Below are 13,904 nucleotides of genomic sequence, written 5' to 3' on the forward strand. Positions count from 1 at the left end.
TAAAAAAAGATAAATTTTTGTCACCTTTGTCCCACCTTCCCTGCGCTACTGTCTTAAAACAACTACATTGACGCATGTATTAATTTAGCTGCACTACAACTTGATTTCTAATTTTGCTGCATATTTTTTCTCAACCCTTATTGGTCCATTTTAGTGCCTTCAAGTCCGATAACGAAGAACGAGAAGCAAAAACTAACAACAAAGTACGATTCACTTTATCCCTCAAAATTACCAGTTAAGTAATTGCCGTCGAATTACATAACACCCTGTATTACTAAATACATTATTTAATGTTTCTCTAACATGGTAACATCGGGCTCTGATTTATGGTGTACGCATAGATTTGTCGCCGCTTTTGGACTTTGACATATGACAGTTCACACTTTTCACTTAGTAGTTTTCGTTGTTTATCAGTGTTAATTCAGGTGTTCTGAATTATTCGAACAAGTGAAGGAATTGTTTTTAAAGAATGTGTTCGGTAGAACAAAAAGCCCATATTAGAGATATAATAATCAACAGATTCGTACAGACTAAAAAATATACCTTGAAATTTATAACTGACCCAAAATACTGCTTTTGGTATTGATGTTACTACAAGCTACTTCAAAGTTCAAGTTCCTGTTGCTTTGAAACACCCCACTTTCTTAGCCCTTACTTCATATTTTTCCCTTTTCCACCAAAATAAGTTTAAATAATTTTTTGTGGTCGGTGTTCTTCACATGTTATGTGGACCAATGAGAAGAATATTTTTCGGGAATATGTATTTACTATTGTTGGCGCGGCGACTCAATGAAGTAATACACTAGCGTGACCTTCACGTAATTTTCGGGGGATGGTTTCCTATTGGATAAAGAAGTATGGTGCAGCTCAATGCACGCAGCTGAACTTCCATCCATTCTTAAAGTATGTAGTAAGATTTAAATTTCCCGCACAAAACTCAAATTTGGCGAGGCAGTGTAAATCAGGCTTTTCATGACGTCACTATGAACTATCACGTAAACATATCGTGATTACTCCAGTGGTTCGCCGCGCCAACCATAGGATTGATCATGATCAACGACCAAAATCGAGAGTGAAATAAATTATATCAATTTAATAACTCGTGTTATATTTACGCTCATGGCGAAATTTGGGCATAATAAGAAAGTCACTTAAGGTCAGTTTACAGAAGCGAAATTAAGTTAATGATAATCAAATGCGAGATTAAGTGAATACGTGATCCTGATCAGATTGAACTAATCGAAGTTTCGGATTCATGGGTTAATCGCGGATGAAATTTAATCCTTTCTATAAACTAGTCCACAATTTATTAATTTTCTCTGGAATTCTGGATCTGAAATTTGTTAACATCAGATTAATGACGCGACAATTTAATTAATCAACTTAAGTACATAATATTTTTGTTTTACAATACAAAAATTTCCGATAATAATGCGGAATCTGGAAAAGTGCCCCGAATGCTTGCAGCGTTTCCACGTTGAATGGCAAGGGAAATCCTATTTCAATTAGTATTCCTAAAACTCTTCTCTCTACTCTTCTTAAATTATTTTGAGAAACATTAAAATTTACACTTAACACAAATTTCGTTCTTAAGGGCGTTTAGTTGGAATTAACCCAAAAATCAAAAGTACATGTAGAACCTATCAGAATCATCACTATTAATTAAATTATATTTGCGGTTTGTTACGAATAATGACCTAGTTTTTCTGTCCTCTGACGAGGAATCCATGGAAAAAATCATTTCACGCTTGTTTTGTACGCACATTTAAAAACACAAATACTCCTCTTTGCGTGATTAAGTCAAATTACCAAGACTTTACCTTCGTATAATTCCAGCAAACAATACTTCATTAACTTCGAAGCTAATTACTTTCATCGGTTTGTCCAAAATAGGTGGAAGCTCTCGGTATTGTGCGAGCTCCTAGCACGCTCATTTCATCACTTGATTTCATTTCAACTTCGTACTAATACTCGTTGTGTTTTGATGCAAACAGTTTTCATTAAAATGACAAATAATATTGTCTACAAAATTCTCGTTAGCATATTTTAATAAAAAATTTCAAATGAAATGGCAACTTTGTCGACCTTATTGATCAAAAGAGAATTTGTCTGATCCTCGACTGATCTAATTTTAATTCATTTTTATACAAATACCCTTCTATCTCAGACAAAATTATTATCACGTCAAAATTTAATTAACTAAATTACATTTGCTGGTACAAATTAATTTGCTTAGTCGAATTTAATAGTATGTATTGAGAAAGCCACTATATTTGCCGGACCAGATGTTCTGATTCTAATAAAAAAAAAAAAATTCGAAGTGGACGTGATAAAAACGAGCACAACAAGCAAGTGGTATATACATACTGTTATTTGCAAAGCCAGAAATGCAGAATAATTTTTGAATCGACTCATTCCGTTTTTGATTAATTAAGTTTCACCGTTGCTAATTACATATTACAAAGTTGGTCTTTCCGAATTGTACCCAATTACATATTTCGACGAAAAAGTCTGCAAGTTTCATCTAAACAATAAATCACCACTTTAAATAATGGTTCTGTCGTACTTTGACAAAATATTTTACGAAAAATTTAAATTTACAGGGAACAACATTTCCATCTTCGCTCAATGACTCTTCAGGGAGTCTAGTTGTAATTAAGTAAAAAAAGCAAAAAACTACAATCGTTTTCGCGATTTATTTCTACCCTTAACGTACAATGCAAATCGTTTAGGCAATTTGGAATTGTCCTGCAGCATTCATGTCACTTCTTTAAATCCTGTAATTTCTTTGTGTTTCGTTTAACGGCTGCAATTTCTAGTACCAAAGTACTTACATTACTAATAAATTAATTTTAATGATCGTTTAAAACCGGTCGTTTTCCCGAAACCGTTTTACCACAGCGGACAATTTTGAATGATGCAATTAATGTTAAGGGTAGTGTTTCAGTGACACTTACCGCATGGGGTTGGTGATAACATGTCTCGACTACTTGACGCCAGCTGATACACCTAAATTTAGCAGGAAAGTGGCGTATTAATTTTGTTTACTCAACTTAATCACTTTCAGGACCGATATAACCGTAATAAAGTGTGGGATTCATATTCCAAATGAGTTGTTTGGATTAGCAATTTTTTTCTTGAATAACGAGCAACCTTGTAGTTAATGTTTACAACCCGCAGAAATCAATCATTTCGAGATAACTGCCAGTGTACATTTTTTTGCAGAAACATATTTCGGCCTTAGATGGAGTGGGGATTTGCCTCATCAATTTGGCCGACGATATGCAAGAATACATGAGAGGAATTTTCCTTATTATGTAAGTTATTCCTTTACAAGAATCCCACTATTTTTGATTAAACACAGTGCAATTTTTTTTTATTTATCTGCAATAGTTTCTTTGACACTTAGGTTGTTAGTGTTGGACTATTATTTTATCTATTATAAACGCATCTTTACATTAAATTAATGTGCCATTAGAAGAAAAAAGCTCTCAACAGAATTACATTCGATAACTTAATATATTCCATTTTCAACATCGTAAAGGTATAGAGTGTTCAAAAAATGTATTGTCAAACATGTTTTCTCTCTCTCTAATAAACGGAGATCGTCTTTTTAGTGTGCTTTCACATTTCCTTCAAATCATACATACAGGGTGTCTCAAAATTGGTGTACTATACTACTTACTACCTTATCGAAGATGTTTAAATGTACATGAAAAAAAATTTCAGACAAAAAAATCAATTATTAACGGTAATACAATGTAAACAAAGATATACTCGTACATCATTACCTTGCAATGTTATCGTAGTGGATTTTAAATAATTTTTTCGATTTCCAAAGCTTTAAAATTCTCTATTATTATGCAGAATTAGATATTGGTAGTGAGTGATCTTGTACTTTGTGATGTACGATTAGAGGTAGCTGTCATGACAATTTAATACATATATTTCGAAATAATTGAACTGTTAAGAGCCACTTCCAAAGACCGCCAAATCAGCAAATAAGTCCAATAAAAATGTTTTAACATTTTTCTGACGTTTACGGTAATCTCTTTTACACCGTTGTGCACCGTTATTACGTAATTTTTGCGACAACCTGTATTTGCCTTTTTGCAAAACAGAATTAAATTATTAGGTAGCAAATTGTTTACATACTGTGAAATGTGGTGAATATGTCGATCTCCTATTTTAAAACATGTTGCTATATTGCTTTTCAATGCATTGGAAATATGTTTTAGCATTTGTGATTTGTTCTTTATTTCTTCAATCTTGGAGCATTGTTTAAGTCCATGAAAAGAAGCCGCCGGGTGTGAAAGTGCAGAATCGATTATTAAAAATTCTTGCAGCGTTACCATAGTTTAATAAAGGTAGTGAGAATTGCACTATCTTGTTGGAATTAACCATGCTGGAGTTCATCATCGTCATCGCGTTCATTTTAAAATGGTGGTAAAATTTCTTCTTGATACCGTATTGCACTGATGCTCCCGTAAAATAAAAGTTCAATTTTGAATAAATAGTCATTTATGATATAAGTGTTAAAAGTAAGATTTTATTTTGAGAGAAGGGAAGATTTCGGAACGAGCGCAGTGAGTGGAGAAACCCTTCGAACAAAATAAAATCACTTTTAACACGAATATCATACACTATTTTTTCTACAAACAGTACAAACACCATTAAAACACTTAAAAAATGAGGTTATGTTAAAAATATAATTGAAAGCAGGAAGCAGAAGAGCATTGAGACATGAAGTGTTGCCTGTTTTCAACACCGTCCCTCGATTGTAGGTAGGTAGAACTTATTATTCTGGTATTCATGGGTCTTTCTGTGCTGCTCTGTCAAAACGTCATTGTGACAAACGACTTGTCATTACTTTTAACACTAGTGGAAAAAACTTAATTTTTAATACGAGTACATGTACGCCGTGTTAAAAATTGACTTTTTACTAGTGTTTGTAGAAAAAATTAGTTTATTACCCTCAAGAAATATAGGCCTCATTATTCTTCTTGCATTAATTGCTACCCACACACCTATCTTATTTAAATAACAAGAGGTTGCAATGAACTTTTGAGGTTTCTTACACTCTCATTCATATTCTAAGAATTAACAAATTTTTTTCTATGAAACCATTATGTGGAGTATTTAAGAACCATTTATAGAACAGTAAAGACTATGCAAGTAATTATTGAACTGCAATTACTCGATAAGGATAAAGATGCAAATCCTGAAGAAATATTACTTGACAACCATTTGTTACGACAAATGACGGATGGAAGTTTTCGGTTCATTTTTAATTATATTCCTAACTCTTTCACCAGTTTCTAAAGTACGTATTGATAGTCCTCCACTTCCTCCCTTTCGTCCTACATTTCCTGTTTCACAAAATGGTTTGACAGATCGATTTGCATTTACTAGAAATAATTTGTAGAAAATCGCATGTTGCGGAAATTAGAACTCGATCCTTCTAAATCTCTGTGTTATGAATAGTTCGATAGTCCGTCATTTATTAATGACGTTTCCCATCAATGATTTAACAGTTAATTGGGCTACACCATGTGTTAATAGAAACAAAAACAAGTACCAAGCCACTTGAGAACAAACTTTTTGGAACGCTCGATACCTATAACGTCGTCGTTAGAATAGACGGTATGGTCCAATTTTTACCCTTTTGAGGTGACGTCACGATTTCCTTCCCCACTTTCTCTCTATTGAAACGACAGAAACTGACAAAAAAAAAGCGGCACGTTTATTTATTGTTGGCTACTTTGTGGTTATTTTATGCTCCTGTCAATTTGACAATTTTTAATTTCTTTCACTTATTACATTGATTACAAACATAACCTTTCGGAAGCAATTATCAACAAATTTGAAAAATAATAGTTATTTATGATCAATTCAAATTTGTTTCTGATTCTAGCTCAAACATACGTGAAATTATTAGATAATGACGTCATCGCAAAATGGTAAAAATTGGACTCTTGTGAATTTCTTTGGTGCGAAAAAACAATCTGTTCAGAATGTGTTGACAACTGGTATAGTAGTTTAATCCACGTTATAGATTAATTTCTTGTGGTTCCATAGCACTAACTTACAGTGACATTTTGAAATGTATTTTTTTTTTATTTTTCATTATCAAATGAATATCAATTTATAACAAGAGTACATTACGAGAGTAGTAAAGAGCATATTACGTACAGTCGATGGACAAATAAAACTGGGACAAAAATGACAATCACATAAGTCAAAATTTACAAATTTCACGGCTTTATCACAAATAGGTTAACTTTGGTATGACATCATATAGACACTGACAAATATATTGACAATTCAATGGTCTGATTTACATAGATTAAATTTTAAGTGTCCCAGTTTTATTTGTCCACCGACCGTACATTTACAATCGTAAAATTCCCTAACAAGTGTTGGTGCGATTTTCGCTATTTACACTAGCGGTCGTAGAAAAAATCATTTTTTCTACTCCTATTGGACAATACTGTAATTATTAAAGTGTTTTTCATTGGATAACAGGATTCACTAGCCACGGCCTGGTGAATAATAATTTCAAAACTCACTGCAAATATCATAGCAACTATAGTCTATTTTTTCCTGGTAGGCGCGTGCGTGCGCATTTACAAAATCCTGCAACGAAATGCGACTTTCCTATTGGTTACTTTATTTTTCTACTTACACTAGAGAAATGTGCAATATTACACTTATTACAGTGTTCTGTACTGTCAATCAGGTCCAAGCTGCCATTTTTGTTTCATCGTGTCTTAGTTTTCCTTTCGTGTTTTGTGCGTATTTTGTGTTGTGTCCGTTTATTTATTAAAAAAACAGTTCTTAGTTCTTAGAGGTTAAGAAGTTTTTATATGTCAACAAGATGTCTTAATTTCGATCACCAAACGGCGTAAGTTGGATTTATGCTAACATCAAGTAACAGTTTTTTATTAATGCATATTTATAGCAAATTTCTCACAAGCCGAGAAAGAAATGATCGTTTAAGTATTTCGTGGGATCTCCAAGGATTTTGCCGAGTTAACCAAGACGGCTCAAATGGAAAAAACTGCAGATTATACTGGTATTGATTTCTGAGGTTTTTTTTGTTGTATCACAGCTTAATTACTTTGTGTTGAAGGTTCAACACAATGATACTTGGCGGAAGAAAAGAAGTGTGGGCAATTACAGGCACTGAAGAAACCTGATAGGAAATGGATGAACATCAAAAATATCTCATTCGAAAAACAGTGCACTCATTTTTCTCTGCAAACAGAATTCCTACAATTGATGCTGTGTACAGGGAAGTGCAAAACAATGAAGAAATTCCAAACATCAGTCGTTCTAAGCTTTATAATGTTTTACACGAATTAAAATTCAAGTAAGTACATACATTGTTTTCAGTTAACTATAAAACATTGAAATCTATGTTTATTTCAAATAGCACAAATAACGAAACAGAAAAAGCCTGTTAATAGAAAGAGAAGACATATCTTGGCGAAGAAGATATTTACGGGAAATAAAAAAAATACGCCAAGAAGGGAGACCTTTTCTGGTTATTAGAAATGATTGTAGTCGAAGCAGGCCTTGTCCATGTTATGAAATTTTTGCCGCTTTCATGTGAACTGACAATTATTGTCGATGTCACTGTAATTTTTTTTATGTGATTATTGTTGATATTTTATTTTATTTTTTTTTTAAATTAACGATTGAATCCAAAAGTATCGAGTTGTTTTGTACCCAATTTAACTCCTGTGTGTATAAAATAAAAAAATGTTGTACATATAATATTTGTTATCAATTTTTCCACGAGTTGATTCATAAACTTTTTTGTTTACATTTTACAAATTATACAAAAATTAAATCATAAACATGAGTTTTAATCTGCAACCACAAATACTGATCCCCCTAAATAATATGCAACCAAAAATACTAACAATTCCTGCATCCTGCTAAAAATCTTAGCTATGTGATTCTACCTTTCGGAGATGCGCACGCACGCGCCTACCAGGAAAAAATAGACTTTAGTTTATGAAGTCCAATCGCAAATTTTAATGCAATGGTATCAAGTATAAAAAGTAATAATTTTAAAACGTCACTTTCAGTTTATCTAATAACGAAACTTATTTATCAATTTCTCTTCATAGTCGTAGAAAAAGTATAGTACTCTATTCGCGCATAATGGCTATTACTCGCTCAGATGAATTACGCCACTCGGACACAAAATCATCCTCACGAGTAATAGCCATCATTATTCGCTCATTGAATAATATACTATTAGACCATTTTTCAGTTTCTCATTTTTGCACTGATGTGCACGCTCAATATCAATTTGCCCTTTGCGTTACATTATTCACTCAGGCTTTCAATTGTATTCTTTTTGTTGATTTAGTGTATCACATTCTCAACACTCGCTATAAATTCTGCTATACCTATACCCACGTGTGCGTTAATTTTTATTTTCATCTGGATATCGACGGTTTAATTGATCTGTCATAAATCATTCAGCCGGTGTAAAATGCGACCATAAATGCAAACCGATTGAATGCAATTGCATTTTCATGACTAGGCACAATAGATGGTTCGTATCTGACAATTAAATTCAATTTTATTACGACTAGCACCACCACGACTATAAATAAAAATTGCAAATTGCCTGTGTGTCGCATCTCGGTTCTAAACTTGCAAAATACAACACGCTTTGCGTGACACAGTTGAAATTTTTCTTTATTTCGAAGTGGAGTTACTGTCAGTCATCTCTATAACGTGAATGTTCTGAGTTAGGACTTTAAACTTGTTTGTTTTGAATGGAATCTTCCCGGCATTTAAAGTTTGCAAAAACTTTTATAAGGATAATAATTTACGATACGCTTTTAAAAAGCCGATTTTATTAAAGTATGTCCCTTCTATCACCTGGGATGGTAGTTTTTATTTGTATTTTATTTTTAATAGTCTTAGGTTGTTTACATTTTCTCCAGCGTCTTATTTTAATTATCTCCATCTTATCAATTGATTCTTTTGAGCATATGGTGCTCGAAACAGAAAGTAGAAATCGACGACTTTATCAAAAAAATTAAACGTTAGTTAAGAAGGTGATGAAGGCTTGAAGGCATCATAAAGAAAAGAAAGCATTGATGCGTATTTTGGAGTACTCACAACTACTTCATCAACAATATTGAAAAACCATTATTTAAAATTTGAAAAAAGTTGCAAAAGGTTGTATGTAATGTCCGGAAACATTTCAAATCATGTATTTATGAAGATATGAGCTCTGCTGTGCTTAAATAATTTAGTGACCTCTCCTCATTTCTAAGCCATTTATGACAAAAAAGGTTCTTTACTTTGTCGAATCATTGGCATAAATTCATGTCTTTGCGAATACAGAATGGTTGGACAAATTCCAAAATAGACATAACGTTCTAGAATGAGTGATGTATAGGAAATGTGTCAATAAGCAAGGATAAATCTTGCAGGAATGGATAAATAATGTTTTGGCTGATTTATTGCCAACATATGATGAAGGAATATTTTTAAAGAAAACAAACTTGGGTTGTAGGGAAACTTTACTTATTTAGTATTTCAAGAATAGAAAAGAGTGGATGACAAATAATTTATTTCCGAGTAAGAAATTGCATTCAGGAAAGGTTCCTTGAGAATTCCTTTCCACATCTAAAAACTATGAAACCACTTAAATCGATTCATATTGTTTCTCCACAGTAAATATGACTGCGAAGCTGCACCTGATGGATCGTTATCAAACGTCTAAAAAATAACTATGGAAAATGACTGACAGAGAAAATAGAAAATGTATTCCTATTACTTCACCAGGTGTCAGTCTGAAACTTTCGAGAGCTTGGAATGTGAATGTCGAATAATCAGCAATAAAACATTATTGTACAAAGTGAGGATAAGCTATCAAGGAAAGTGCAAATAACTGGGAAGAATAATGTTTCGTCCGTTGCCAAAACTGACTTGAACAATACAGAGTGCCTCAAAGAAAAATATTCAGTCGAGTTATCTGGGAAACACCAAAATACGTCAGTTCTGTTGTCTAGAATAGAGAGACACATAATAGCAAGAAATTCAGCAGTGCAATTTCATCTTCCCAGTCATCCTCTCTTATAATTATTATAGAAAACAAGGGTCGAGTGATATATCATTTTAAAGCATATTAAATTCTCTTTACAACGGTACCAATTGCAGGGTTTTACCTCATATTATTAGAGAAACTGCACAAGGAACAGTGGTCGAATGATATATTATTTTAAATTCTCTTTACAACAGTACCATAATTTAATTTAATTGTTTACACAGTGCGGAGGGAAATAGCCCCTCGCTCCCAGTCAACTTTTGAAACAGACAAGATAGAGACATCCAACAAAAGAATTAAATGGTATGGTCTATTTTTTTTTATGCGAAACTGAATCTATAAAGATGGCACTGTCAACTTTGACATTTCAAATATCAAGGGAGGTCACGTAATACATATTTGAAAGACCTTTCTATTTTCTATTTAACAGTTTTAATCCAAGAGTCTGTTCCAGATTTACGACCGACGCCTGTTTCAATGTAGTTTCACAGGGACGCTGAAGATGTCGCTTGACTTTCGTATTTACATGGCCTACTAAATCTGAACTGCGCTTCGCTTATTACGGCCGTAACAAACTAGCTGTAGAGAGTTTTTGCAAACCGTTTTATCGAATTTAACGTAGGTTATTCTCTCGTCGCTAGGCTACAGAAAAATGTGTCGTTGTCGTAAACGTTAAACCAAAGACGTATTACGTGTCTTTTCTAGTTCGTTGTCGTACGTACGTTAATCGAATAACGTAAGACGTAAGTATATCAATTAGAAATTTAATTTTCGAAAAACTGTCGTCTAGTAAAGGTTCCAAGATTAGATTTATAACATTAATGATTTCTCAAAGGATAGGCGCTATCTTCATAAATTTTGATTCGTTGGCCATTTACAAAACTGCTTATAATAAATTAATATAATGAATTATTAATTATAATAATTCCATCTGGACATAGCAGTGATTGAAATTTAAATTTATGTATTTTTAATTAAGTTAAAGTTTACCGATAAGTAAAACGTTTTGCAAAAAGGAGAGTTTTCGCGTTACGTTTTTCAGATAACCGTGTACGCTAACGCCGGTGTTGCTAGGCAATAGCGTAACCGATTCATTATTACAATAAACGATTACGCTAATTGCTCGCGAATAGCGTACCGGTTATTTTAACGGAACGTAACGCGAAAACTCTCTAAACTCTTATTTAAGACCTACGATATTAAATGACGTTGTTGTTAAAGTTTGACGGGCATAATCAAACGGTTTGCAAAAACTCTCTAATGATTGATTCCGCTAACCTCAAAAAATCCACTATACACAAAATAAACTATTTAATAATTTATTTAAGAACAATAGTTATTTTTATATTAAGTGCGTGAAGAGAGTGTTTTTTGTGCATGAAAAGGTCTTTTACGCCGAGACGAAGGTCGAGGCAGTATAAGCCTTTGAATGCACAAAAACATCTTCACGCACGAAATATAAACAATATTTTTTCTATAATTGATTCAAAAAATTGAAATTAAAAATTCAAATTTTTGAAGGAACTCTGAAGTTTCAATGCAGTGACCATGTTGCTAGGTAACTAATAAAATATAGTGCGTGAAGTGAAACACAGAAATAGTCGTGTGCGTGAAATCGCATTTCACACACTGTTTTGTATGGTTTCTATGGTTTCGATCTTACTAACAATGCAAAAAGAAATACACGTTAGAAAATGACCCACTTCAGGCACCGATAACTATGCGTGAATTTCAATTTTTTGAATCAATAATAGAAAAAACATTTTTTACTCCGAAGAAATTCTAAAGATCTAACAATAAGGTATGAGCGATAATGGTACATATTATTTTAGGAATAAGAAAAGTGTTTATACAGTGCATTTTTTTTAACTGTTGCCATAGGGAATTGCATGGTAAAACTTATACCCCCTGTTAACTTTTGTTCTGATGAAAATATTCAAACCATTTTTGGAACAAAGTTTGAAGATTTTTTAAACTATCGGATAGATAACAATTCAATATTCTAAACTGTCGAAAAAGTTGTGAAAAAAATATTTTCTAACGCGCCGGAATGATAGTACGTTGAGCGGCCGCCAGAATAGCGTCCCTGTCGGCTCAACCAGCAACCAGCACCTGACCATCTCCACTTTTGACTTTTGTCACTTTCATTTAAAAAATAGCGAGATCTCCTCGAGGCTATGACACAAGTAACTCAACAAATTAACAGAAATTGTCAAAGGAATTGTTCAAAGTGTTTTCCTTCGACTGCTGGACAATGTCCGAAGCGATCTTGAAAATTTCTTCACGTGTTTTGTAAATGTCGCACTGTAATGGAATTCCAAGCTTCAGTTATTCTTGCCCTTAATTTCTCCACAGTTTCTGGTTGACCTCTTATGCGTTTTTTTACTGTTGCCATAGGGAATTACATAATTGCATGGTAAAAATAATATCCTCTGTTAACTTATTATCCACTGCAGGTTTGGTGCTAATTTTTATTTTTGTAATAGATCATTAATTCATTAATAAGACTACATAATGCATATTGTTTGAACAACGACAAGCAGTTTTATTTTACTAATTTTACTCTTCAAAATTGAAATTAATGAACGTAAATAATTTGACAAAAACGTAGTAGACGATATGGGAACAAAAATTAGATTTTATATTTTATTTTGTTATTTATTTTAATCATAGCCTCGAGGAGATCTCGCTATTTATTTTTTAAATTAAAGTAACAAAAGTCAAAAGTGGAGATGGTCAGGTGCTGGCTGGTTGAGCCGACAGGGACGCTATTCTGGCGGCCGCTCGATGTACTATCATTCCGGCGCGCTAGAAAATATTTTTTTCTCCCTACCGGTTAGAAATGTAGGCTGTGGATACCTCATTTGAGGTGAGAAAATTCAACTTTCTCGCTAAGGTAAGAAAGTTAATCATGAAATGTTTATGGTAAAACTGTACCAAAATACAAATGTCAAAAGTGTCAAAAGTGAAATAAGTTATTGATAAATGAAAGCCAATTCAATGAAGTAAGTTGGTAGGTCAATCATATAATCTGGAAAATAAACAGATAAGCTAGGTAGGTAGATTACTTTACCCTGTTTATATCAAATTTTCGAACAAACCTCAAATCTTCAAATGCGATGACAAGTTAATTAAACAAATAACACAGCCTACTATTCAATTCTCAAAATTTTCGTTTTAATCACGAATATAACCATCTTTTTTGACTTTTTTCAACAAAGTTGTGCCGGTAGGGAAAAAAATTGTATTCAAACCTTGTTAAGAAAGTGTCCTTGCAGACCTTAGGCACTTACAAACCTCGTCTACGACTCGGTTTATAATCTTTGCCTGCGGTCTGCAAGAAACCACTTTCTTACCTTGGTTTGAAATATACTATTTCACAACTTTTTCGACAGTTTAGGATATTGAATTGTATTCTGTCCGATAGTTTAAAAAATCTTCAAACCTTGTTCCAAAAATGGTTTGAATATTTTCATCAGAACAAAAGTTAACAGGGGGTATAAGTTTTACCATGCAATTCCCTATGGCAACAGTTAAAAAAATGCACTGTATATTGTCATAAGAAAAGGAGACTTATTAGTTTATTACATTTCTTTAAGGAATTTCCTAAAATCAAAGTATTTCCATTGCCACTAGAATATGTCCATGTTCTTAGGGATCAAATTTGCAATAAATGTCTTTTATTGACAAAGGATACATTCGATAACTCAAGGGATTTACAAACATACGGCCAGCAGAGCCAGGAGATACCAATTTGAATATTTGATTTAAGTTTTTATTGATTGAAAACATGTTGACAAGCCAGTGAACCCATTATTTAAAC

The 13,904-nt window shown here is 32.9% G+C and overlaps 1 protein-coding gene and 1 long non-coding RNA gene across 2 annotated transcripts in view; both read left to right on the forward strand.

Annotated features, from left to right (window-relative positions):
* The window catches only part of LOC138130163 (prolactin-releasing peptide receptor-like), a 51,633-nt gene that overhangs the window by 26,766 nt on the left and 10,963 nt on the right, over window positions 1-13,904 (forward strand). The window contains exon 3 of the mRNA XM_069046557.1: window positions 3,226-3,317. Coding sequence (XP_068902658.1) covers window positions 3,226-3,317 — 92 coding nt within the window. The remainder of the gene's footprint in view (window positions 1-3,225; window positions 3,318-13,904) is intronic.
* LOC138132072 (uncharacterized) lies at window positions 6,725-8,081 on the forward strand. The gene is made up of 4 exons (XR_011159975.1): window positions 6,725-6,904; window positions 6,962-7,075; window positions 7,133-7,372; window positions 7,436-8,081. It is a non-coding gene; the product is annotated as an uncharacterized lncRNA (long non-coding RNA).

The sequence above is a fragment of the Tenebrio molitor genome, chromosome 5 (assembly GCF_963966145.1).
Source record: "Tenebrio molitor chromosome 5, icTenMoli1.1, whole genome shotgun sequence".
Lineage (NCBI taxonomy): Eukaryota > Metazoa > Arthropoda > Insecta > Coleoptera > Tenebrionidae > Tenebrio > Tenebrio molitor.